The sequence below is a fragment of the Neolamprologus multifasciatus genome, chromosome 12 (genome assembly GCF_963576455.1).
Source record: "Neolamprologus multifasciatus chromosome 12, fNeoMul1.2, whole genome shotgun sequence".
Lineage (NCBI taxonomy): Eukaryota > Metazoa > Chordata > Actinopteri > Cichliformes > Cichlidae > Neolamprologus > Neolamprologus multifasciatus.
In genome coordinates this window covers 12,057,127-12,083,904 of record NC_140450.1, presented here as the reverse complement: position 1 = coordinate 12,083,904, position 26,778 = coordinate 12,057,127, and the positions used below count along the sequence as shown (strand labels likewise).

At 39.9% G+C, this 26,778-nt stretch overlaps 1 protein-coding gene across 3 annotated transcripts in view; it reads right to left on the bottom strand.

The window, feature by feature from the left end:
• msh3 (mutS homolog 3 (E. coli)) overlaps nucleotides 1–26,778 on the bottom strand; it is a 59,353-nt gene that overhangs the window by 31,629 nt on the left and 946 nt on the right. For 2 of the 3 annotated variants that reach the window (XM_085179555.1, XM_085179554.1), the window contains exons 3-19: nucleotides 26,450–26,733; nucleotides 26,150–26,359; nucleotides 25,858–25,974; nucleotides 25,637–25,754; nucleotides 25,399–25,538; nucleotides 24,812–24,978; nucleotides 19,117–19,226; nucleotides 18,826–18,940; nucleotides 18,188–18,272; nucleotides 16,076–16,185; nucleotides 12,441–12,573; nucleotides 9,468–9,655; nucleotides 8,896–9,064; nucleotides 8,630–8,694; nucleotides 2,816–2,932; nucleotides 2,493–2,600; nucleotides 5–119 (exon numbers count right to left, since the gene is read on the bottom strand). In XM_085179555.1, coding sequence (XP_085035681.1) covers nucleotides 5–119; nucleotides 2,493–2,600; nucleotides 2,816–2,932; nucleotides 8,630–8,694; nucleotides 8,896–9,064; nucleotides 9,468–9,655; nucleotides 12,441–12,573; nucleotides 16,076–16,185; nucleotides 18,188–18,272; nucleotides 18,826–18,940; nucleotides 19,117–19,226; nucleotides 24,812–24,978; nucleotides 25,399–25,538; nucleotides 25,637–25,754; nucleotides 25,858–25,974; nucleotides 26,150–26,359; nucleotides 26,450–26,733 — 2,351 coding nt within the window. The remainder of the gene's footprint in view (nucleotides 1–4; nucleotides 120–2,492; nucleotides 2,601–2,815; nucleotides 2,933–8,629; nucleotides 8,695–8,895; nucleotides 9,065–9,467; nucleotides 9,656–12,440; nucleotides 12,574–16,075; nucleotides 16,186–18,187; nucleotides 18,273–18,825; nucleotides 18,941–19,116; nucleotides 19,227–24,811; nucleotides 24,979–25,398; nucleotides 25,539–25,636; nucleotides 25,755–25,857; nucleotides 25,975–26,149; nucleotides 26,360–26,449; nucleotides 26,734–26,778) is intronic. The other variant, XM_085179556.1, reaches the window with a different exon arrangement.

The window sequence follows — 26,778 nt, the reverse complement described above, 5'->3', positions numbered from 1 at the left end:
ATACCTGTAGTTCAGTGTGGTTGGGCACATACTGGTTGTGCTCTCCCATCAGTAAATCAATAGCAGGATGCCTGCCATCCCTGATCGTAATCTGGTGCTTATTGTCACACACCTCTGGCCTAAAAACAGAACAGTCAGTTAGGCGTGTAAACACACACCCACACCCACACAGAGTGTGAAGATAAATATGTACAGAGTAAATGTTAAGCTGTACTGACAAAGATTTTTTTAAGGCAAATTGGTATAATTAAAAATAACATTTAAAAAGTAGAATATTGTTACTGTGTAAATATATTCTACTATCTAGGATTGCAGTGGAAATCAATACAACACAATTATGTTCACTGTATTATTTATTTTAAAAACTATAAATAAAATAAAAATGATCATCATTTGGGAAAACTTGGGAAGATCTGCTTTACCAAGAGTAAAACTGCTTCTTTTCATAATTTATTCAATAGAAAATATCTACATATCCGTGATATGTGGATATTTTTATGTTGAAAGACTGAGTACATTTTGAGCTCAAAAAGTAGAATTTTTCCTTCAGCACAAATAACTTCTTGCTGGCTATTTGCATAATTGTCCACCACTCATTGACCTCAGCTGGAAGATGTTTGCATTTTCTTGCATCGACAAATCCTCCCAAAACACTTCAATGTGGATCAAGCCATTTTTTTTTTAGATTAGTGTTCTTAGGGTTATTACAACACTGATATGTTCACTTCCTGTTCGACTTCAGCTCTTGGACAGATGGCCTCTCATTATCTCAAAGCACTTGGAAATTATGCATAATTCATAGCTGAATCAATGACTGCAAGCTGCAGAGTCTGAGACAGTGAAGCAAAACCAAAACATAACATTCAACCCACAGTGCATCACAGTTGGTATGGGACCAGTTTCCTGAAACGTTATTTGGTCTGTGCCAAACATATCTCATGTTACAACGACCCTTTATCGTTCTTGTTCTCTTCATCTTCCATTCATTAGTTCAGAGCACTTTATTCCAAAAGTCCTGTTGCTTTGCTTATATGTTGATAGTTTAATTGCAGTTTTTCTCTAATGTTATTTCTGGACAGCAAATACTTTTTCCTGGCAGATCTCCTGTGCAAATTGCATTTGACCAGCTTGTGCATTCCCTCTCTTACACATGCACTCTGACACTAACCAGCTGCAAGAGTTAATTTCCACTGATTACGTTTTGGGGTTCTTTTTGTATCAAACAGTCTGCTTTTTGGCTCAATTTGCTGGGGCAGCCAGTTCCACAGAAAATTGCTTGCCAGACTCATTGACAACCACATTCTTTACTCTAAATCACCTTAAAGACCTCTTTAGATCTTGGCATGTTCACTCAACAAACGTTAATAGCACAATAAGACACAGGGTGCTTTCAGCAGTGCTCTGCTCCATCTAGAAATCCAAGCATTTCAAAGAGAAAACATAGTATAAGACTCTACAACAGCAATGTGAAGTGCATCCTTCTATACGGTCTGAATCTGGCGCATTACCAAGAATGACATCCGAGCAATCAAGTTGTTTCCTCCAAACAAATGCTCACACATGGAAAAGTAGAGGAGAACTGCCTGTATCAACATCACCCATAGAATAAAAACAAAGAATTGCTATTACAGGTCCTGAAAGGATAACGCAGATTGCCCTCAGATGGACACCATAATCTGACGGAAGAGGAAGATGTTCAGACCAAATAAAATATTGATGAGGACTATGCTAGCAGTGGGTCTAAAAAAGATGGGTCTCTGATGGGTACAGGCACAAGATGGGAGGCTGTCACAAGTTGGAGCTTTACATCCCACATGGAAAGAGAATAACAAACCACACATGGCAGAGATTCCTGTCATTATCACCTAATCTGGAGCCCTGGATTCTGAACTGATGGATGTGAGGCTGCAGACAAATGTGGGAGTGCACTAGTTCTTCCCGTGTGTCTGACGTGCTTTCTTAAGTTATTTCTCATTTTCTCGGTTAATAGAGTCTCTTTCAAGTTGGATTAGAGGATTTCTTGGTTGAATGGGTTAAAAAAGCCAACAATATCCACTTTAACACACAAACTGTAGTATTTCCAGTCAAAGAAACTAATGACAAGTAAGACATGCAAATACAATTGAAAGAGGGCAGGAGGTAGCAGTATATGAGAAGAAGCAATCCTGAAACACAGAAATTTGTAGCACAGCATAAAGGTGTATGTGAGACTGTGTGTGTGTGTGTGTGTGTGTGTGTGTGTGTGTGTGTGTGTGTGTGTGTGAGGCAAAGAGTGAGTGAGTGAGTGGGAGAGATGTTGGAGTTCTGGCAGAGCACACTGCTGAGCGGGGTGCACACACCCACACGCAACCTGTCTGAGACTATAGGACACGACACGACCCCGAACCACACACATATACAGTGTATCCCAAACATAAAAACACATGCACACACCCAATTTACATACTCAAACACATGCATCAATATTTATGGTCATCGTGAGAGGACATCACCTGCAATAGTCCCCTTGTTTAGCCACCTCAGCCAATGAAAAGAGACAGTCCATGGTTGCTAGGTGACTAATAGCCCTTTTCATGGTGTGGTAGTGCTCCCCAAACTGACTGTAGAGAGAGAGAAAAAGAGATTTTGAAGTGTTCTGAGTAGACAGCACTGACGGTGTACTTGACTAAAACAGACTAATTCTGGCAGGCTGAGAGCTGTGGAGGCATACCTCTGAACCACAGACTGGCATGTTTTCAGATTTTTTTTCCAGCTGCATTTCTGTGTGTGTGTGTGTGTGTGTGTGTGTGTGCGTGCGTGCATGTGTCTGTCATACTCCAGAAAATTGGTCCACTCCCTCTGGCAGTCCAGCATCAGCTGCTCTCGGAGCTGCTGCAGCTTCTTGTAGCGGTCCACCAGGAAAGGAGAGTGATACCTGCTGACTGCCTTGGTGCTGCAGAGGAGACGAGGGTAAACGTGAAGTACAGAAGGCAAGGCAAAGAATGGACTGAAGTGAAGAATTAAACTACTATATTTTAGCATATAAGAGGAGTGTAGCATACTAAAAATAAATTAATTTAAAACCACTTTTACACAAGTGCTGATAACTGCTGGACACTATGTATGTTATTCTGTGCCCCCTTAAAGCAAAGAGACAACTTGTTGCATATCTACTTAGGTTATGACCAGATTAAACTTAATGCAAAAACATGGAAAATAAATGTAATTTTGTGTTGCAATATGTATTGTGTCTTATCCTGTAATAACACTGTAATAAAAGATCTCTTGATACTACCGCATATTATTCGTTAGCAGGCCACCTGCTAAATCTTAAACTTCACAAATCTACTGTGAGGCTCGACAGTGCTGAGAAAAAGTACTTGCCCCTTTCTTGGTCTCTTTTTTTTTGTTTTCTTGGCAGACTTGTCACACATGTTTCAAATCATCAAATAAATACAAAATGCAGTTTTTAATTTAATTTATTAATTGAAAAAGGCTATCCAAACCTACCTGCCCCAGTAGCAAAATGTAATTACCCCAAAACTGGTTGTGACACCCCTGAAGGCAAGATCTGCAATCAAGTGTTTGTAATATATATTGCACAGGGCTCGCAAAATCGCTAGCCCGACGTCCCGGGGCTAGCGATTTTTCCAGTCGGGCTACCAAAATCTAACTCAGCCCTGCCCGTCGGGCTATCGTAGGAAGGAAAATATATGTCTATGCTTTTGCATTCTTTCGCCAATGTAGCTGAGTAATTATGTCATTGGCATCGATGAGCCACTGTCAATATGTGACATATTGAAATCGCGTTTGAATTTGCGCTTGCTTTTTGCTTTCACTTTCATTTTGCGATCGCGCTAACGGTGTGTAGAGAGCAGCAGTACTGATTGGTGAGTGACGATTAATTGCGCACCAATTCCTCTGACATCGTCTTATCACTGATTAGCTTACTATTCAAACGCGACAAGTGAAATCTCTCGCAGCAAGCTTAAACATGTGAGAGGTTGAGTGTGCAAAGAATCGCTGACCGTTATGTGAGTGTGTGTGTAAAAGCAGCAGGATTAAGGCTGGTATTTTAGTTCTGCTCAGCCAAATAAGACAGGTCAGGGTGAAGAAGGGGCAGCCAAAGAAAAGCCTTCCGCAAAACGGAAAAGTTATGACAAATCAGACTATGAGGCAAAAAGAAAGCGCAGCTTTTTTGGTTTCATGGACAAAAGTATTTCTATGGCTGGAATATGACAAGCTAAATAACATGATGTTCTGCCAGGTGTGTTGTGAGTTTCATTTGATTTCTGAGTCGACAAGCGCCTTTGTTACTGGGACCAGTAATTTTAAGAAAGACCCCATCAGAACCCATGAGAAATGCATTATTGCCCAGTCTGCAGTATCTTTCCCAGAACAAACAGCAATTGGGGAAAAAAAACATACTAAAAATAAACCAAGCACAACAAGAACTCCTGAAAAAGCTGTTTAGAACAGCGTGCTATATTGCAAAGAGTGAACTACCTTTGGCAAAATTTATCAGTCTTTGCGAACTTCAAAAAGCAAATGGCCTAGATCTTGGTTCCACTTGCCTCTTACCCGTGACTTCAGTGGAAATTTCAGATTCAGGATCTGACACAGACTGATTCATGTTCTACACAGTTCTTACAAGTTCATAGAAATTTCTGTTCAATTTGAACCAAGTATTTGAGTTGATGGTTGTAATTTTTATACAGTTGCTGTGATTTGTATTTTAACAATTTTTTTGATTAACTTTTGTTTCCGTTACAATATTATACAATAAAGTATAATATTGTAACGAAAACAAAACATAAAAAAATAGCTTTCTTTTTTATTCGGGCTACTTAAATTTATTTTGGGCTACCAAAAACTGAAGAATGCCTGCCCAAAGGGCTACCAGAGATTTTGAAATTTTGCGAGCCTTGTTGCATCACTGGGGAGGAATTTTGGCCCACTCTTCTGTGCAGAATTGTTTGAATTCAGCCACACTGAAGGGTTTTTGAGCAGAAAAGGCCTGTTTAAGGTCTAAAAACATTAATGTCAGCCTACACAATTTCACGCAAATTAGATTATCACTGCCAGTAAATGCAGGTATAAGGTTTTTCTACTCTATGATCTTTTCTCATATAGAATACTGTTGCACTAATTGGTCCATGGTAAGTATTACTACTTTAGAACCAGCAGAAACATCTTAACGCTTTTTCCCTCCCATTATCGTCTCATACTTCAAAAATACAATAGCTTAAGTTTGAAATGTAAAAAATAAATAAATGAATACATTTGCTTGTCCTATTTATAAGAACCAACATGGACTTGCTCTGCCCTCATTGGGTGAGTTCGTTAATGTTAAAATTGAATATTAGAATTCTTAACTCTTAATATGAATATTAAGAGTAACTACAGCCTCTATTACAGGCCTCTTAGACATATAATATGTAGCAATCAGGTGTTAACAGTTAAAGGTAGTGAGATTTGGAATAATATGCCAGCTGTAATAAGAGAATTTACAATCTTTCATCACACACATCTCAAATGATGGCTACAGAGAAATCAGATCTGTGATCATTCCTTTTATGCTAATATGTCATATTTGATGCTGTATGCTTTCATATGTATTTGTTGTCCTGCGCTGTTTTATTGTATTGTTCTTTGCACTGTGGATTTTATTGTTGTAATTTTATGTGTTCTTGTCTGATGGGGTGTTTTGTTTGTTTTTGACTTGCCAAGGATTACAGGAGAAAAACAGGCCTCTGGCTAATTCTGGAATATTTACAGTGATATGTTTATTAATATACACTGTCCCTTTTAAATAAATAAATTAAAATGCCAAAGCATCTTAGTCAGATTAAAATCCGGACTTTGACAAGCTACTCCAAAATCTTTTTTTTAATTTTTTTTTATTCAGAGGTGGCCTTGCTTGTGTGTTTCAGATCAGTGTTTCTGTCCATAACTCAAGTGGATCCCATCAGGGACAAACTGGTGGCTGGATATTCTCCTTCAGGTTTAACGTTCTTTTATGAAATGCTGTGTTAGTTTTAACACAAGATATATAAGGGGCACAAACTTTCAAAAATGTATTCTTCTGTCTTGTAAGTCCACAGAAATTTTCCCGAAAAGTATGAGGTAACTTCAGTTAACATCTCAGCTTTTGATCACTGAATTGTGAAGCCCTAGTGCTGATCTGCTTATTGGTGCCTTGGCTACATTCCCCCGCCTGTTCTTTGATTGGATACCACTCCATCCAGCACTCTCTATTAACCAATTTTGCTGTTCTTCGCTGGTTATCATCTCTGCCCCAGTGACTTTAGAGTCTGGGATTTCACAGTAGCACAGTTCTCCCCTTTACAAAAGCTTCCAGTCCCCTCTGATGAATTTCAAGGGACCCTCAGAGTCTTTCTGTAAAGGACTATGACATTAACATAACCATTAAGCTCCTTGCAGGTGCTCTTTGCTGTTCGTTAATGGCATCCTGCAGATGGCTGAGATTCATAGGTTTACTATTGATAATATTGATCTGTCCACCACTCTACCTTTCCTGAACACCAAGGACCTTTATGATTCCAGCAAAAAAAATCATTTATGCCAATCCCATCCGTCTGTTCAGACCCTAAAGAATCCATTCAACTGCAGGACCTTTGAAAATCTTCACATTTATCTTGCAACCCATTGAAGGACCAGAGGTCTTTGTAAACCACTTACCTACAATATGACAAAGGTTTATAATATGACAATCTAGGAATCTTTGGCTACCACATAATGTTTCAGCCTCTGGGGGCAAAGGTCAGGGATTCAGGGCTTCCCGTGCCATGTTCATGCTGAAAGGCAGTCTTCATAATTGAATTACCCAATACATACTGAAAATACAACATATCAGATGTTTAAACTCAGAAACTTGATTTGTATTTAGTAATAAATGCTCATTTTGAATGTGACACCGGCAAAATGTTTTTTAAAGACTTGGGGGAGGGTCACAAATGAAACACACCCTGTGAACCAACTCAAAATTAATTTAGTTAATTTGCAAATGGTAAGTTACAAAGAGCATCCCTTAGAGGCTGAATGTTTCACAAGTGTGTTAAATTAAGCATCATTTTTCAAAAAACAAAACATTTCACATTTTTTCACTACTCTTAGTTAAAATTGGGCTTTTTGCAAATCAGTGCAACAGTTTGTTTTTTTCTTATTCATATGCTGCTTGAGAAACAAACAAACAAGAAAAAATTGTAGCAGAGTGTAAATCAAACAGATCGTAAACAGGACCCAGGATTTTAAAGATTAATGCTAATATTTGGTCATTTAAAAATCCCAAAACAAGACACAAAAGACACAAAAATAAACAATGCTCTGATTTGTTAAACTAAATTATTTAATTTTTGGTTTATACCCTGCTTGAATCAGCTGATTGTTGTTTGTGGCATTTGAAAGGGTCCTGCCAACAGGGAAGCTGCAGTTATTTGCAACGACAACACTCATAGCATGGTTGAAGTGTGCTTTCCGTCTCTTCTTTACTTTTCAAATTTTCATTTATTGGCCATTATACCATCAGATAATATGAGCCCATCAATACATCAGTCTGGCTCTAATCAGTAGTGCTAAAGTTAAAAAAATAAATAAATAAAAAAGTAAGCTCAAATATGCTAACTCCTCAATAGAGCTATGGGAAACTTGGTACTTCTTTGTGAGAGTTTGTTACTAGAATCTCTTAACTTTTCATCTGCTTGTGTTTTGGGAGATTGTTCTTATATAAATGTATATACCAGTAAGAATACAGGGCCAAATTTATTTTATGTGATGTTGATATTGTTCATTCATTCAACATTATATGACCAATTTTTGTATACCAGGTAAGTTTCTTCCAGCTCAGAGCAATCTCCAGACTAAAACTTTCTGAAAGGGTTATGCATGCCTATGGTAAATGGTAAATGGACTGGTTCTTATATAGCGCTTTTCTACTCATCTGAGCACTCAAAGCGCTTTACACAACTTGTGCATTCACCCATTCACACCCATTCGCACAAGCACATCTCTCTAAGTGCTTTATAGCTAACATTCACACACATTCATACTCCGATGGATGCATCGGAGAGCAATTTGGGGTTAGTATCTTGCCCAAGGATATTTGGCATGCAGACTAGGCGAAGCCAGGAATCGAACCACCAACCTTCCGATCAGTAGATGACCTGCTCTACCACCTGAGCTACAGTCACCCTGTTGTGCTATTGTTACATCTAAACTGGACTATTGTAATACACTGTGTACTGGAGTTGGTCAATCATCTCTTCTGCATTTAGACTTGTGCAGCAGTTGGCTCAGATGTTAGCAGACTTCCACTGGTCTGCTGTGCATCACAGAATCCCTTAAATAGTGTCACTGTTTGTGTTCAAAGCCTTAGATGGTCTCACACCTCCCTCACCATCATTAAGGTCTCCTTCTCAATCTTTTCTGATCACTGTTTAGTTATTTGTTTACTCTTTTTCTTTTTTTACAGCATTTATTTTAGAAAAATTGCCCAACAATATTTCTATTGTGCAATCCAAGTTAGATAAGTCAGATGTGACTTTTGACATCACACAATGAATATTAAAATCAATGCTAAAAAAATAGTACATGTAAGTGTTGTTTGTAATGCAGAGGTGAGTGAGCTGACCTGCTGATTTTGACCCATTCAGGTGGAACAATGGATGAAACTGAGTTCTTCACCTCAATCAGAAACTGAGGGCAGAGGAGAAAGAGGAGGAGAACTGATAAATAAGACCAGAGAAGACAGGGAAAATAATGTGTCACTCTTGATTAAAACTGGCAACCACAGACACAAAAACACAGACATCAGACCATCACTGTTGCTGAGTCTTCCACCCAAATGGCCATCAATCCTCCCACCTTTCTTTCACTTCCAGCAACACACACACAAACCTCCTGTCCAGAAACAGTCGTATATTCGAGCGCGGGGGCCTTTAGTATCAGACGGATGTCGTTGCGGTGGTCTTGAATCTCACGGAGGACAGTTTGGATTTGCTCCATTCTTTCCTGCAGCACTGGGAATCCAGACAGATCTGAGAATAGCTCCGTCTTGTTCCCTGACCTGCACAAATACACAGTCCAAATGTGACTGTTACTGGTAATATATCGCAGCGCATTTTCTAAGAGATGAGCCTGTGGTCAGCTTGACCTTTCAATGATGAAAACTGAGGAAAAGAATTATCCATGTGACACTAGGAGGCCTTTTCCTCTCTCATACTGTATGCCAACTATTGGTCATACATTTATGGAGTGACAGCAGGCATCTCCCACTGTGCCATATCTTACATTTGTCAGCCCAGTTTTATGATGCTGTGTTGTTTTTCTGATTGCACCGTTGAGAATTAATTTTCTCTTTAACAGATATATATTTTATGCATTTCAGTAAAATATAATAACCCAACACACATCAAAGCAATCTAAATTATGCTTCTGTCAGTTCCACACCTGTGCTGCTGGATACTTACTTGGCTGCCTTTTCATTGAGCACCTTTAGGAAGCTTTGGGCTGGAATCAGCTGGTCTGGAGTGTCCAACAGAAGGCTTCGAAGTAGCACTGAGCTGATCTGGGAACGCATGGCTGGTAGCAAAGTCTGCAGTTCCAGCCCCAGGCGAGAAAGACTGCTACTAATGAGGTAAAATTCCTGAGTAGAAGACTGGAAAGATGTGCAAAAAAAACCAAACAAGCAAAAACATTACTAAGTATATACCAAAGTGCCTAAAAAACTATTTAAAATTGGTCCTTTGCCAAGTTGTCTTTTTTGCATAGATGCAATATTGGTTTATCACTTGAGTTGGGTGCTTTTTTTCTATCTTTGAATAATTCATAGGCAGTGTTGGGGAGTAACGGAATACATGTACCGCCGTTACGTATTTAAAATACAAAATATGAGTAACTGTATTCAGTTACAGTTACCGTTTAAAAGGTGGTATTTAGAATACAGTTACTTTGTTGAAATAAATGGATTACACGGCGGTACTTCCCTGTTTCATATTGTGGCGGGTCAGGATTGTTTGGGTTTTGTTTGACAGCTACGTTCTGTTGTTCCAGGTGGCAGCGTTATGGTTGCCATGGTTACAGGGTGACGCTCTCTCTCTGCGTGTTTCCTGGGTGAGAGAGGCCTTTTCGTTGTTGTTGTGCTAAGCTAATAGGCAGAATGCTACCGGTATAGCTCTAAAGAATGTAGCATCATAGGCAGTGTAGTCCGTGCTGCAGGGAGAATGGACTGCCATACCCGTTATGTGTCTGTGAGCGAGGGTGGGAGAAAAAGGAAAAGTACGAGCTGTCATCGAGCAAAAACGGGAGCTGGAAGCATGTAAATATAATAATAACCACTGCAGCCAAGAAGAGTGCCTGACGAGCCCAGCTGTAAGTAAGCTATTAAGACTCGACTGTACGCTGTGTTCGTGTTTTCCTCCAAAAACAATAAGTTCTGTTGGAGCAGCCTTTCAACGCCTCTCTCTGTCTCTCGCTAGCAAAGTGACCCAGACAACAAAGTAAAGCTAGTTTTCGGCTACTAGCCCGACACAGAACCCACCGTATTAGCCAGAGGTCCCTTTACTACGGTTCGGAGCCGCGGACCTTCAGTAACAGTAATAAATCACAGCAATAGTACATTCGTGTAGTTGTAAACAGCATGATAATATATTAAGTAATCCAAAGTATTCAGAATACGTTACACTCATTGAGTAACGTAACGGAATACGTTACAGAATACATTTTGGGGCATGTATTCTGTATTCTGTAATGGAATACATTTTAAAAGTAACCTTCCCAACACTGTTCATAGGTCAGTGTTAAGTGGCTAAAAAAAATAAATATTTTTCATAAAATGGTCAGGTTTAAGGATTGGAATCAAAGTGAGTGAAAAAGCAACCTGTGATCAAAGTAAAATTTTAAAAGACCTTCAGAAACTCTGGGGACCTATTACTCAAGACCACTATCAAAAAACCAGCCTGGCTCTTTGGAAGCAAATATAAAGAAACCACTCGTGACTCAAGACTTTTGCACAGTACTGTATATTCATGTTTGTAAGTGTGTTGTATTATCAGGGTACTCTGTAAAGCAGGGAGATTACATCATTAAATCTTATCCGCGCTGGCCAGCAGCCGAGCTTAAAGAATAGCCATATATTACATCCAAAGGCTGTGAGAAAACACCACTCACTACAAGCAGCCCCGACTACACGTCTTCACAACAAAGCATCAGGAAAATAAAACACTACCCTTCAATATGCATCATACTATAATTGCTGTATTACACAATAAAAAAATAGAAATGTAGATACAGGACTTGGCTGGTGCTATTTAGCATCTATTAAGAAGCAAATGATACATTTTATTATCTGTAAACGGCAGCTGTCTTGGGAATCACTGATAATCCACAGTATAGAAAACAAAGCAGCCTTTAATCAATAACTTCTTATATTTCTTCAAGATCAGTGTTTTGTCTTTAAAAATAAAAGTGCCAATCATTTCAGACTAAATAAAATTAATGAGTAATCAATCAGTGATAATGTAGATTATACTGACCTTCTATTGCCATTAGCAATGTTACTGTATAGTACCAAGTCTTGACCCTCGGGTTAATGAGAGGTCACAGTGACAGTGGTTTATGGTATTAATCACATGCTGCAGTTTTAATGCTCCTGCCCCCGTGTTGCTCTTTTATGGACCCAAACAGGAAGCTACTAGAGGCCACAGGCATGCCCTCTCTCCCATTATGTCAGTGGAGCCGTGGAGACACAAGCCATTACACACAGGCCCATTTATCTACAGATGGGCAAAATGACAATTAAGGCCCCTCTGTGTGTCTGCTGCGTGTGTGTATGCGTGGGTGTTTGAATGTATGTGTGCGTTAAATGACATTTTATCATTTTCTTTCAGCAACAGATGAAGGAATCCAAAAGCTGAACAGGAAACAAGACATCAAGCTCAGAAACAAAGTGTCTTTTTTCATTATTGCAAACACACGCACACACACACACACACACACACAGAAGATGAAGCCTTCTGACATTTCAAAAATGGGTCAGATGGGAAATGAGACTGTGTCAAACAATCAGGTAAGCGCCACACAGGAGACTGCTCCCTGCTGTTAATCAAGCATGCCATAAAAAGAGAGAGAGAAACAGAGAAAATGTCAGTGAAAGAAAGAAGAAGAAAATGTTCTTGTCTTTCATTTCTATGCAAACCAACGAGAGGAATTATTTCACAAATGTTGTTCCCCTGCCGTTAGAGCTGGAGGATTATTGCAAAAATTATGATCCGAGTTGTCTTGTTCAATATAAAGATGATTATTTAACGATGCTAATTTTAAAACTATCATCCATTTATTAAACCCGCCTGTTCTCGTATCCTACAGGGTTCAATAACAATGCCACAAAAATTGTGATAAAATATAATAAACATTATCCAAGTTATTTATTTGTGTTCTTTTACCTTTTTGTGATATATGCTGCAGATGCCTCGCTCCAGGTCTGGCAGACGTGACAGCAGGGATCGAATGGAATTTAGAGTCAGCGAGTCCGACTCCATGATTTCCTGCACCGCATCCTGCCTCTCGGATATAGACCTGCAGGTTCATGAAAGAAAACGTAAGAAGAAAGGAAAGACTTGCAGAAATTAAGAAGATAGCAAGGATAAGAAAGAGTTGAAAGACATGTAAATGTTCTCATCAGGCTCATCATCACCAAAAGAAATGTGTCATTTGGAAAGCTGAATCAGCCCTGATTGAGATAAATGAGTTTCCTAAAGTTGATTTACACATGAAACAAATAAGCGCCAAAGTGTCTCTGATTAGTTTCTATGTAGATTCACGCTTGCGCCTTAAGTCTAAAAATGTGTCAAATTTTCAAGAACATTCAAAGCAAACAAAGGTGACCAAATGTTTAAAAGATGAAAGTATTCATAGAAAACGTTAATCCAATACCCAAATCACCAACTTAAAACTGTGACTGCAACCTGTACTACTGCACCAAGAACTGCAGTCACAGTTCTTTAACGTGTAAAGTCACTTTAAATACCTGACCTAAATAAAATCCCTCGACTGCACAAACCAGCACTCATGAAGGTACAGCTGCTTGTAGCTGCATTTCCCCAGTGACCTTACAAGACCTTTGACCTCTGTAGATGTGGTTGACGCTAAGAAGATTAAGATATGCTTATTAAATTTAAACATTTGGAAAATGAAAAATTCTGCATTTGGGCCAGGTGAACTACTAAGGCTATGGATTTAAGGAAATGATGAAAATCACTGAAACAGCTTTGTTTATAAAATGCAGAAAAAGCCTCATATTAAAGTCCTCTATGAAATGCTTTTTAGTCCACAGTAAGGCCTTTCTGTAAGCGTAAGCATCCAGAAAAAAAAATGGACTGAAAAAGCAGATCAAAAGAAGCTTAGTGATGTAATAAATCGGACATCACAGATCATACTATTGTGCGAGTGTGTACGTGCACATGCCCACAAGTGTCTGTTCTATGCGCTGCTGTGCTCTGTATCTTGGAATTAATGTACCTGGGAGTAATCTGGGTTTTATTCATGTTGAAAGTCTCTAGAGGACCTATCTGTATAATCTGAAAGCAGTGCTCTATCCACAGCAATAATCCCTGCCCAGTGGCAGAGGGAGGGCCACACACAGAGAAAATGTTCACACACTTAAAAACACTACAGAGAACTGGAGAGGTACTGCTGTGTGTCCTCAGCAGTGCTTTTATTTAAGGAAGTCACCTCCAAAACATATTTGTATGTATTTTCACACCACGGTCTCTCTAAAAAGAGAAACAGCTGCTCTGCCATATATCCTCCCAAACAACACTTACATATTTATATGTGAGATCAGCTATTTTATTAAAAAAAAAAAAAAAAAAAAAAAAAAAAAGACAGAAAATGTGGAGCTGGTTATAATTTTCATCACAGTCGTGAGTCCTGGACTGGGATGCAGGCCACCAAGCAAACATTAATATTATTAACAAAGGCCTGCCTCACACATCCATTCCACCCTGTGTGTTCACTATGCACCCCAGCTAGGTAAAGGAATTGACCTTTTCTAGGAGCTGTCCTGCTACTGTGATGGGGCTAGTGTGCTCCATCCTAATCCTCATGATCTTTATTTTGCCTTTGTTGACAGTGAGACCTATTCCTGCTGATGTTGATGCCAGATGTGCAGTTATCGCCTACATCTGGCCAGGTCATCACCCAAGTCGAGATCATCCAGTTGTGCCCACAATGTCCATAAATGCCATTCCATTGTCCTTGCATAGACGTTCTCCACTATATCACCAGAATGAAAAATACAGCAAAAGGTGAGAGCAGATGCTCCTGACAAACACCGGTTCTGGCACTGAGGTGCTCCAACAGCTGTTCCTTACGTAGGACATTTCCTAGTGAGTGCAATCTACTAACTCTTTTAACTCCATTACCAGCTTTAAAACCTACTGGGAATAACCCTTGGCACTTTTTTCAAAACTATTTTAAAAATAGGGCAGCACTGTTGCCGCACAGCAAGAAGCTCCCAAGTTCAATTCCATCAGGCCGGAGTCTTTCTTACTGGGGTCATGTCTTTCTGCATGTTCTCCCCATGCTTGCATGGGTTCCCTCCGGGTACTCCAGCCTCCTCCCACCGTCTAAAGACATGCAGTTTGTGGGAATAGGTTAATTGATTAATCTAAATTGCCCGTGGGAGTGAATGTGAGCGTGAATGGTTGTCTCTGTGTGTTAACCCTGCGACAGACTGAAAAGGATAAGCAGAAGCAAATAGATGGATGGATACTTTAAAATATTTCAGGCTTGTTTATAAAACAAAATAAGTGGATGTGCATTAGAAGTTTGAGGGTGGTCTCCGCCTGTGCAGCGACTCTTGTAATAACCTGGAAACTACTCTAATAGTTGTCAAACCACATCTTTATTGATATACAATGAGGTGTCAAAACGCGTCATATAGGGTACATGGGAGGTTGTCAAATGTCAGGGTAGCATTAATGGGGGAAAGAGCTCAGGAGATTCAAGATTCAAGACCCGTTTGTCACGTGTCATGTAATCCTCAAGAGGAAAATCAGATATTTTTTGGGGGGGAGATGCAAATGTGCCTGAAAATCTCACATCTATCTCATGTCAGGTAATTAAAACCAAACTTCTGAGATGATTACATACTCCATCCATCCATCCATTCACTTCCGCTTATCCTTTCCAGGGTCGCAGGGGGCGCTGGAGCCTATCCCAGCTGTCATAGGGCGAGAGGCAGGGTACACCCTGGACAGGTCGCCAGTCTGTCGCAGGGCCAACACACAGGAACAGACAACCATTCGCACTCACATTCACTCGCACATTTACACCTAGTGGCAATTTGGATTATCCAATTAACCTATCCCCACAAGCTGCATGTCTTTGGACGGTGGGAGGAAGCCGGAGTACCCGGAGGGAACCCACGCAAACACGTGGAGAACATGCAAACTCCACACAGAAAGACCCCGGCCTGATGTTGGAATTGAACTCAGGACCTTCTTGCTGTGCGGCAACAGTGCTAACCACCGTGCTGCCTTGATGCCTATTATATATTATTCTTTGTTAAAGGAAATTTACTGCCCGCATTTAACCCATCCTAATAAGTGAAACAGTGAGCAGCCTGTGTGCAATGCCCAGGGACCGATTCTAGCTGTAAGCCTGTGTCCTGGCCAGAGACACGGAGACAGAAAAATTAACCCAGCATGTGTCTGATGGCAGGATAAACTGGAGCTACTGCAGGAAACACACAGAACAATTGGAGAAATGTGAAGCCTGTGACCCCTCTTGGTGTGTGGCAACAGTATTAACCACTGAGCCACAGTGCCTGAAAATGATTATCACAGGCATCTTTCTAATATGAGCCAGTTATCACATGTGACATGAAAGTGGCATTAGTGCTGCCTCAGAGTCCTTCACTGTGGTTCTGTGATCCAGAGAGCCTCACAACGCAGACCAAGCTGCATGGAAATAAAGTTTGGAGCACTGAAAAACTAAATGATAAGTACGGACACTGAAGCTGAATTGGTATTGACAATCATGCTCCATCACGTGTCAGAGGGTATTCTATACTCACTGCAGGTCTGTAAGGGGCTGGCTCACCCACTTCCTCATTAGTCTCCTTCCAAACGGAGTGTGAGTGTGGTCCAACACCCACAACAGACTTCCTTTCACACTACCATCTGTCTGTGATGGAAAGAGCACACATAAAAAAGCTTAAATGTACATTAATCGGTGCCAACATATTCTAAGAAAAAAAAATAGTAAGGAGAAGGAAATATGAGGTGAACAAATGGTGTAAGCCACTAGCAGACATGGTAGGAGGCTTGAGCTGATCTTGAACTCCATATGTGACACGTGATGCAAATGCCATAGCAGCAGAGTCATGCTGAACCTTTGAGTCGTCACCCACACACAAGTAAACCGAAAGAGACTTTTTGTTATGGCTGAAATGTCAGTTTAACTTAACTATCCATTAATTTTTTTACAGTTTGTGTAATTATAAGTGACTGTAGATCTTTAATTTTATAACAACAATCTCAATAGCCTTAAAAAGATTTTTCAGTCGTTAAATCTGGGAGGTATCAACATACCTGCCAGATGACCATGTGCAGCTGTGATTAAAGCTCAGAGTAACAAAAAGGTTGATTCAAGTAAAGCAACACAGAAGAGCTAACTCTTCAGGCCAGGACTCCACAGTCTATTGACACCTACAGGCCAGTGGACACTCTTTCAATGATGAGACTGTCGATATTGTGCCATTTGGTGAGCAATAGGATTCAGTGAATTATATTCCTTTGGAGAGCCATCATGTACCCGCACACAGGAAATTGATTTTTTTTTTTTTTTTTACCAATCACCACAATCTAGACCTCATCTCAATTTCTCTTAAATGAAAATCAGGCAAAAGCAAGGCGACAAAATAGGATTTGTAAGCACCAATCTAAAAAGACCAGCAGTTCCAGTCAGACAATGGGACAATGATTGATCAAATTTAAATCAGGTATAGTTTTTGTTTAATGAGGCAAATCCAGGAAATGTTCATCACATCTTGTTGTTTAAGAAAAGTATTTAAAAAAACAAACATTTTAAGTGTGTAGCATCAAGTCAATTAAATTTCAATTGAACTTCCTTTTTCTCACTAGTTTTGAATTCGGTTAGGCTCCATGTTATTACTGGTAGTAATAAAAGCGATACCTGGACCCCACAGAGGTAGACCTCGGATGGGACATCAATACATGTCATTGCCAGAAGGTCTGCTGTGTCTCACAGCACAGTCTCAAGAGAATGGGAGAGTGACTCACTGCCCAGCACCGTGGAACCCGATTGGCACTTGCCAATACAAGAATCAGCAGGCACCAATTGGCACCACTGGTACCCTAGGTTTTCCATAAATGACAGCAGGCTCACCCTAAGCAGATTTGACACGGCTTCTCCAGGGTATTGAGAAGCTGTGGTAAATGTTATAACATCGCTCAGGATAATCGGTGATAGGTCAGTGCTGGTCATGTCCATGGAGGGACACAGACTTCTACAGGTTAAGCAATGGTATCCTAACAGTCATTAAGTTTCAGTATGAAATCCTTGGCCCCATTGTCAGACTTTATGTTGGTGCAGTAGGTCCCGGGTTAATCCTGGGGCCTTACATCACCCTGCCTCATGTGCTGAGACTATGCTGGCAGTTCCTACAGCTCCTTTTTGAGCAGTGTATTGTTATTCAATAGCTATAGCAGTGGTGTTGAGGCTTGGTTGTGAGTCAAACTTGCACAGCAGACATAACAACTACAGACTGATTTAAATGGAGCGTCAAAGCAAAAGACACACAAGTTTCAAATTTTGACTTCGCCTGGTGTAATGAGCGTGACAGCAGTAAGGCCTTGCATAGTCAATTGCAATGCGATTATAAGCTAACAATGTAAAGGTTTGATCAAAACGTTTTAAAATATACTACCAACAACATTGCTTTGAAATGGAAATGTTTACAAGCTGTGTAATGCTGATGGCCAGGCCAATATGATTAAAATAGCTGAACCTGCCAGACGAAAATCTGGTGCAGATGTTTCCATTCGATTACTACACACCAGAGGACTATACGGTGCAGTGCAAACCATTTATCATAGAGACAGCCATCACCCTTTGTTATGTTTAATCAGTGGTCAAGACTTCCAGCTCAGATGTGAATATTTACCTGATTGTTGAGTATTTCTAGATTTCGGAGAGTGCCAGCGCTCAGAGTCATAATCTCCGACTCGCAGGTCAGACGCCGGAAGGAGCTGCAGGAAGTACAAACTCATATAAAAATATAGCATGATGACATTTTGTTTCTATTACAGGGATTAAAGTAATCCAAGATATTATTTTCCCTTTCCTGGCGTATAAAGACTGGTGTTCACATCAAATGTAAAATAAGATTTAAAATAAAACAATACTGTCATTCTTTTTGTTACACGTAACCTGTTAATCCCTAGAAAATGCCAGAACCAGGGAAGGAAATAACAATCATTTTCAGTATAGATTAATGTATCGATTGATCTTTCAGTATGTATCTGAAATGTCAAAGAACAGAACCAAAAAGAAATATCCACAACAGATTCTACAGTGACATATCCAAATATCTTGTCTTGATTGGTCGAAAGTCAAAGAAAAGAAGCAAAGCTGGCAAAATGGAAACCAACGAATGTTAGCTTAAGAATTTTTGCTTTAAAACTACAAAAAATTATTGATAACAGAATTTTAAAACCTGAAAATTATATTTGTGTCCGCTCAGTGGAAACAATGGATGAATACAGTCCCAGGCTATGTTGCTGAACGTTTGTTTTCATGTACCTTTCACTTCTAAGAACTCGCTCCAAGTTGAATTCTTGAAGGTACTGGATGAGCGGCCCCAGACAGCTGATCACTGGGCTCTCCAGGGACGCTACGCTCGACAGAGAGCGAGAGCCTGGAGGACACACACATAAAAACATGCAACATTTTCAACATCAACACACAGCCATGAGTCATGAGCCCACTCCTCAGACACGTCTACTGTGCTCTCAACGACAGGATGTGAGTAACTGAGGCGATCATAGTGTAACAGGAAAAATAAAAGCGTTGCAGTGACACACGCATACACACCTTTCGCCTGGATGTGACAGTAGAACGAGGTGACTGTGTTCATTGCCGAGGCAAACTCAAACTCATCGCTGTCCCTCCTCTCCACTCTGACTCTGTCGTCAGCCTGAGCGCTGAAGGAAAACGATCACAAACTTTTATAACAACACAACAGCATTAATATCAGAGATTAGTGACTGTACAGATACAGAGATAAAGAATATATACAGTACTGTGTGCAACAGTCTTGAACTACTATTATTTCTTAACATTTCTCTTAAGAAATGAGAAACACAGGCAGTGGTTTATTGATACAGGTACAAACATAAATGGAAACATAGTACACAACGTCTAAACAATTATGAGGTTGAAATTCAATATTTGGTATGAACCCCCTTTATTCTTCAACATAGCCTAAGCACTCTAAGGCAAGCTTGCATGTAATTTCTTTAAGCAGTCTTCTTTTGGCACTCAAAGGAGATTCAAAGCTTTTCTTTGGATGCTAGCTGCCCTTTGTTTTGCTCTATTTTGAGATAATCCCTGTTTACTAATGAAGTAGAACTCTGAGGAGGCCAATCCCAGACTGATAATGTTCAATTGTGTGTTTTTCTGTCCATATATGTCAACAATTTTGACAAGATTCCCAGCACCACTGGTTGAAATGCATCCCTAAACCACACCTCCACCGTGTTTTACAGTTTGCTGCAGACACTAATTGTTACACGTCTCTCTTTGCCATCTCCGTGCATATCGATGAAGATTTGTGTTCATAAGACCCTAGTTGTCAGTCCAGTCCTTCTATAATTTGGCATAGCTCAGCCTTTTCTCCCTAATTCCCTTCCTTAAAAATGGCTCCTTAACAGCCATTAAGCCCATTTATAATGACGATTCCAGTCAATAGTAGATGGATCAGCTGAAGGGTCAAAAGGGTTCTTTGGTATATTGTCATGTGTAGGCACAACTGTTTCATCCATTGAGTTTGGTGACTTTAATTTTTGCTTTTGAGTCATTGGTTGGTGTTAAGTGGCTGAGCAATCAAGAAAAACATTCCCTGAAAATGGTCAACTTCAAGAACTAAATTGAAAATGAGAGAAAAGTCAGCCAAGTCCAAAGAAAAACTTTGAAAGCCCTTCAGAGAGGCTGGAGAACTATAGCTCAAGACCACTTTAATAAATTATAAGAAAGTCTGGCTCTTTGGAAAAGTATAAAGAAATACAAGGAGGCTCAAGACTTTTGTACAGCATTGTATCTGAACATCTTCCTCTGAGAGAGAAACATTCACATAGCTGGACTGCATGTTCCAGCCATCCTTTCGTTTAACTAGACTCTATACACAGAAATGCAAACCTCAGTCACACACACCTGAACACATTTTCACTGCATTTCCTCGATGCTCCGACGGATCTCCGTTTTGCTATATTCACTCTTTCGGCACTGCTGCTTTCAAGGACTCTGTTACTTTGTCTGCACAGTTGTTGCCAGGGCAACCAAGGCAAACACGTGGCTCTGGACTAATGCCCACACACACACACACACACACTTACTTCATCATATTTCACTTCAGCTACTGTTTGGACTGGGAGTAAGGATTATGTAAAATGATCAATAGACGACATAATGTACAACTCACAGCCTTAACCTTTTTTTTTCTTTTTTTTTAAATCAAAAAATATTTTGAGTTTTACAAGAAAAGCGACAACTGCAGGTATCGATTCGGATGAGAGTGCAGTGTTGCATCTCTGCAGAATCCCTAACAGGACCCACTAAGGTGAAGATGGGTTGTAGGAAACTGTAAAAAAACAAACAACTGGGGGTTTGAGTTCTTCATAACTCATCTCGACTCAGCTGATATCTAAATTACAGATAGCTTTGATTGGATCGGATTTCATTTCATCTAAACAACAGAAAGAGTCTGCAGCCAGCGCAGCAGCTCTTGTCATTTTGAACTAAACAAAAACAAATGTCAAATATACAGCCTGAAGGTGCCAGTAGTGTCTGCTGCATGGGCTCAAATGAAAATGTGTGCAGATAAAGATGGCTGTATTTATAAGTTCTGTGTCCCAAGTTGAAAACAATAAATCTGCTAAAGAGTGGTTGTCCAAACTGGTAATTTCATTACCATTATTGCCAGTTCTTACGGGCAAAGTCATTAACTATGTGTGTTACCACATCTGAACAAGAGTGTTAAAGCTAAAAGCCATACAAACAGAGCAGTTTCTTTCATTTACAACAGCAACTTTTCTTTGTAACAATAAAAGTCTGAGTGAATATGGAAAACAATGATATATTACCGAAACTGCACTTTTTATCTTAAAATATGTTAGGCTGTTAACATATATTTGTGGATGAATCCATAAATATGACCATTTTCATAATGTATCTCTTGGATGTGTTGCATGAATTAAAATAGGCTTGATACCCCTATGCCAAAAATGTAAATAATAACGATCTGAGGTTGATATCTAGTTGGAAAAACGTCAACATTCTAGTATTTTTAAACCAGGTCAACAAAGTAAAAAACTCATTTACTAAACTAGTTAAAATTTTGATGTGGTTATAGTGCAAAAGAAAAGGTCAGAGGATCATCGAAGTGATTATGATTCATTATCTGGGGACTATGAATGTCTGTGTGTCATACAGAGACTGTATATAAAAGATGGGCATAACAACTGAAACATTAGCAGCTGGCTAGCAGCAAACCCTGTTGTGAAGCCTCTTGCTAAGCTTTTATTTGCTGTCATCAATTTGGTGACCGCAATGTACAAGTTAACATGTTGTGTTTAAGCGACTGATTGAGATCAACATAGGGCACAAGAAACGAAACTGTTAACTATTCAAGCGGAAAGAAGTCACTCCCTGCTGGCCATTAGAAAGAATTGAGGTGTAAAGCACTTCCACATTGGCTACACTCTTTAGATCTGGTAACTTTGTTTAGATTTAGTCTACTGGTGTATTAGCAATACACAGTTGTTGAGGAATTTAACTCAAAATCACCAAAAATCAAGTTTATGGGCTCCTGGCTAAAAGGTTAACAGATCATCGGAGTCTTTAGGACTGATCTTCTGGGGTTTGAAAGATTATATTAAGGTTTCATCATAAAATATCCAATAATTCTGAAACATTTTAGGTCAAAATTACACTGCTGTTTGTAGAGCCACTAGTGTGGACAAATTGTACTGTAGGTACCATCAGCTCACAGAAAACCCTGTTTATGTACTGTACGAGAAAAAAAATGCTACTTTTGATACTGGGACTACAACTTGCACTGTATTGTGTAAGCAGCATATAATAGCAGCAGATGGTAAATGGACACTTCTCAAGCACACCCCACTGGCAGCATAAGGGGCAACCTGGGGTTTAGCATCTTTCCCAAAGACACTTCACGCAGACAAAAAGAGTTAGGGTTTGAAATCCCAACTCTGACACTACAGAGGAAAGTCATCAAAACCATCTTGACACTACAGCAAAAAACTGGTAAAATATGCCTTGTGGTAATGCCGTGATGGTGAAAAATCAATGAAAATCAGAAAAGCTAAAGGTTACAACCAAGAGTTCAGAGGTTAACATGCATAGCATGCAGATTAAAGTTTTCAGATTAGTATCTATTACTGCAAAGTGAATCCAAAGCTCTGAGAGCAGCCACTGAAATGTACATACAGACTTTTAAAAATGCACAGTGTACGTCTGCTTGTTCGGACCCCTTCTAAAACATGACTGTGATCTTACCAGCAGCCAAGCACTTAAACTTAAAATCTTTCAAATAGTAAGAACATTTATGCTCATCTGACATTGAGCTTTTTAGTCGCTTCAATCAGCGTCACTGCTCTGATCCGGACTCATGACTCATGACTTCAGGCTCTGCGTGAATAAAGCAAGCTAATACTTCACCTAGCTACAACCAACCTCAAAGGGACTCATTATCAGCCGCTCTATAGACACAAATCCTGTTGCCAGGGGTTCCATCTCATCAGGCCACCCCAGAGACACACACTGTCACCAAGAAAACCCAGTTAAAATTGCTCACCAGTGTGGGCCTTGCCTTAGTATTTTTACTGTATTTACTGTAACCGCAACATGATATAATCAAAATATCAATTGTGCATTTATGTAGAATTATTCTGGTCTAATGAATTTAAACTGAGAAAATTAACTGCAAAGAAGAATATACTGGAGAACTTGTCAATAGCAAAGCTGTGATGGGCTGAGAAGTATTGTCTGTGAAGAAAAATGCATTAAATGAAATAAATCTGTCTGTCTTATCTTAACAGACAAAGCTGCACTCTACTTTTGTGTCATAAGTTGAAAAGTGAGAAGAGCCTTGTCTCTGATAAACACACTGCCAGACAGTAGAGCTGTTCAAACACAATAATTGAATTGGCCTTTACAGGCCCGTCTCACTATAATCACTCAACATGGACATCTGAAAAAAAGGGAAGCCAAGAAAAATAGAGAGAAATTAATACAGATTAACTAAATTGTCTAGAATTAAATTCAAGCTGAGGGTGGTGAAAAAGGAAGGAAAATTGTCTCTAGCATTATAAAAGAGTAGGCAATGAGAAATCTGCCCAGCCAAGGAGTCAGACAAAAGAAAGTAGCAGAAATTTCTCCCATTTATCCAATCATCCTCTGCTAATCTAATCCACTCCACACCCTCCCACTATCTCGTTTCATTTTCACAGCATAATGCAATCACAAGCTCCCTCCAGAGGATCTCCTCCCCACTGGTGTGAACATGCTGGCTCCAGACTGTCAGCAAAGAGGAGTCGAATGGCAGCGCAATGGGAGGCAACAGGTTTATGGATTACACTCAGCTCAGCGTCACCGTTGCTGCTCCTGCTGTTGGTCTGCCAATTAATAAAAGGACAAATGTACTCAGTTTTCCTTTTTTTGTTCTCGTGATTCATACAAGAGCCTGCAGACATTAAATTAAGGCTTACAAGTGAAGCTCAAGATCTTCAAGACATTCTGATGCTCCTTATGAGCTAATCGCTGGAATAATCGAACCTGATGCTGTTAACTTTTCTGAGGCTAACTTGCGTCTTCATCTGTTTCGAGTTGCATAAATAACAGAATATATTTCTGTTTTCCAATAAAAATATGGTCTTTATGTGTCTATAAGAGTATTTTTCTACTAAATTCTGGTGGATGAAAAGTCCAATTTGTGTTGATCTCACAAGAAGCCAGCCTACCAATGAGAAAAGGGAAAACTGTAAAGCACTTGTTTAAACTGATTACAACCACCAAACCCTCATGTTAGTTATACACACACGAAAAACATTAAAAAACCACATTATGGAACTTGATGTTTTAAATGACTGAACTGGAGGAAGAATTTTAAATATGTGTAGGCAGGTGTGTAACTGCTGTCTTTTTCTTTTAATAAAACTAGTGATATAAAATGACCATTTATTGGGACAGACAGTCTATGATCTTTTAAAATACAGAAGGCTTGGCTGGATCCTGTTTAGCCCTGCAGTGAAATCCAGAGTGCTGAGAACCAAGCCGACATTGATTTCCTCATCCAGACTGAGCCTGAGGAGTTTCAAATAAAACAACCGTCTGCCTGCCCGGGGAAACCTAAACCTAATTCTACAAAATGAAATACACCAAACTCACAAACAGATACAGCTTTGTAAACACATATATAAGCTCAGCGCTTAAGTACATTTTAGTATTAAATTGGTATATATTGCCCTCTAGTGTCTTCCCAGCATATTACCTTGCATTCGTAATGCTGTGCAGGAGTCTCTCGGTTTGCTCTGAGAGGTCAGAGGGCACCAGGATTTCGACAGGGTTGATTTTAAGGACACGGCATTCCAGCTCAGAGCGAGAGGGACCGTCAGGAAAACAGTCCAGAAGCACGTCACCTGTGCTGGGCTGAACTGCCTGCAGACACAAACACATGCTGTGAATCAGATGATGTCAAAGATGTGCAGCTATAGCTCCAAGTTGACAGTTATACGCTGTATAAACTGAAAAATGGCAAAGCATGTTCAAATTTTAATAAAGTAACTTTTTGTCTTAAGTAAGCTATTAATCAAGATTTAATTTCTTTACCATTTCTTCTTCACTACAAGTGAGTGTGTGGTGTTATTACACTATTAGCATGCAAAGAAACTGAACAGTGAACATTAAATCATTTTAAAATAATACACAACAGTCCCTTAATATCTGTTGAACAAAAAGCCAAGGGGTAACCCTACTTTTAAATTAAATATTTGATTTTCATCTCTTATACACAGAATAACTGAAGAACAATCAGCCTAATGGCCAGGCCTGATTTATGGATTGACTTATGAAACTCACCACAAGCCCTACAGTGAGCTGCTTCTTCAGTTTGTCCCAATTCTCACTAATACAAAGCAGGAAACTGTCGGGAGGGTCCGACACAACATCATCACAGCCCCCCTCCTCCACATCCCCGAGTCTGCAGACCGGATTTACATCTTTTTTTAAAAAACTGTCAAGGAAACTGTTTCAAACAAAGAGTGACAATAAAAAGTTGTTAAGAACACGTGCACACATTCATCATCTATAAGGATACCCTCTCCCACCAAAGTGGACTTGGTGTACAGGGCGCTGAGCTGACGAGTGAACAGAGTATTTCTGTTGGCCCCTGACGCTTTGATCGCAGATGTTTCTGTCTGTTTAACCACTCCGACCTATAAATTAAAACAAACAAATAAAAACGCCAGCAGAGCATGAGCCTAAGCAGCTTGCAATTAGTAAACAGTAATCATATAAAGTCAAAGATAAACCAGAAACCTTGTGTCCGTGAGACACCAGCCGTCTGACATGAACAAACAGGCGGTGTGTGGGGATGCTGCACGTCATGAAATTATGATCCAGATGACAGACGATGTTCAGCTCCTTTGCAGCAATCTGTTCACAAACAAAACGTCCTTCAGCGATCAGTGAAACACAAATCAAGTGCAGAGAGCCACTGTTGAAAGAAGAGAATCATCTAAAACGTAAAATATGTCTTTTATATTTTATATAGTTTAAATTTAAACTCCTTCTAAATGCATCACTAACACATCTGCTTTTTAGTTCTCACCTCTGCATCCTCTCCAAAGAACCTGTACTTGTAACCACACTCCACAGCCAACAAAGCATCCTTATGCTGCTGTTTCAGCTGGATCACCTGCTGCTCAAGGGGGGTGAAAATGCTCTTTGAACGCCTGGAGGAGGTGCTACAGTCCAATGGAGGACCCAGCTCTGCAAGCTTTCCTCCTCCTGTCTTGGCAAACTGAGAGAAGTGAACTCCCTGCAGAAATAAAAATACATCAAATCTGTTACGATGTGAAAAGTCACACTTGCTTTTTCAGTGTTATCAGGTACTTTACTTTTTTCATACCTGTTTTGCAGCAGCCAACCCCAGACCTGCCTTTTCTTTATCATCCTCCTCTTCACCTTCATGCTCCCTTTCTGCATGCTGCAGTCTGTGTGTAGTTTCAGGTTGACCTGTAGCACAACGAGGAGACCAATCACTGCTTTCCTGACCTGCATCAGCTGTCTCTGTTTCTTCCTGGGTGGTGCTGCTGACGACACTGGGCTCAGCCCCGCAGGTGAAGCCTTTCAGCTTCTCCAATGTGGAGGAGCACAGGCTGCCTGCTTTTCGGCTCAGCGTCAGCTTTGTGTCTGAAGAGAGAAGACAAGTACTACAGTCACATCAATGACAACTTC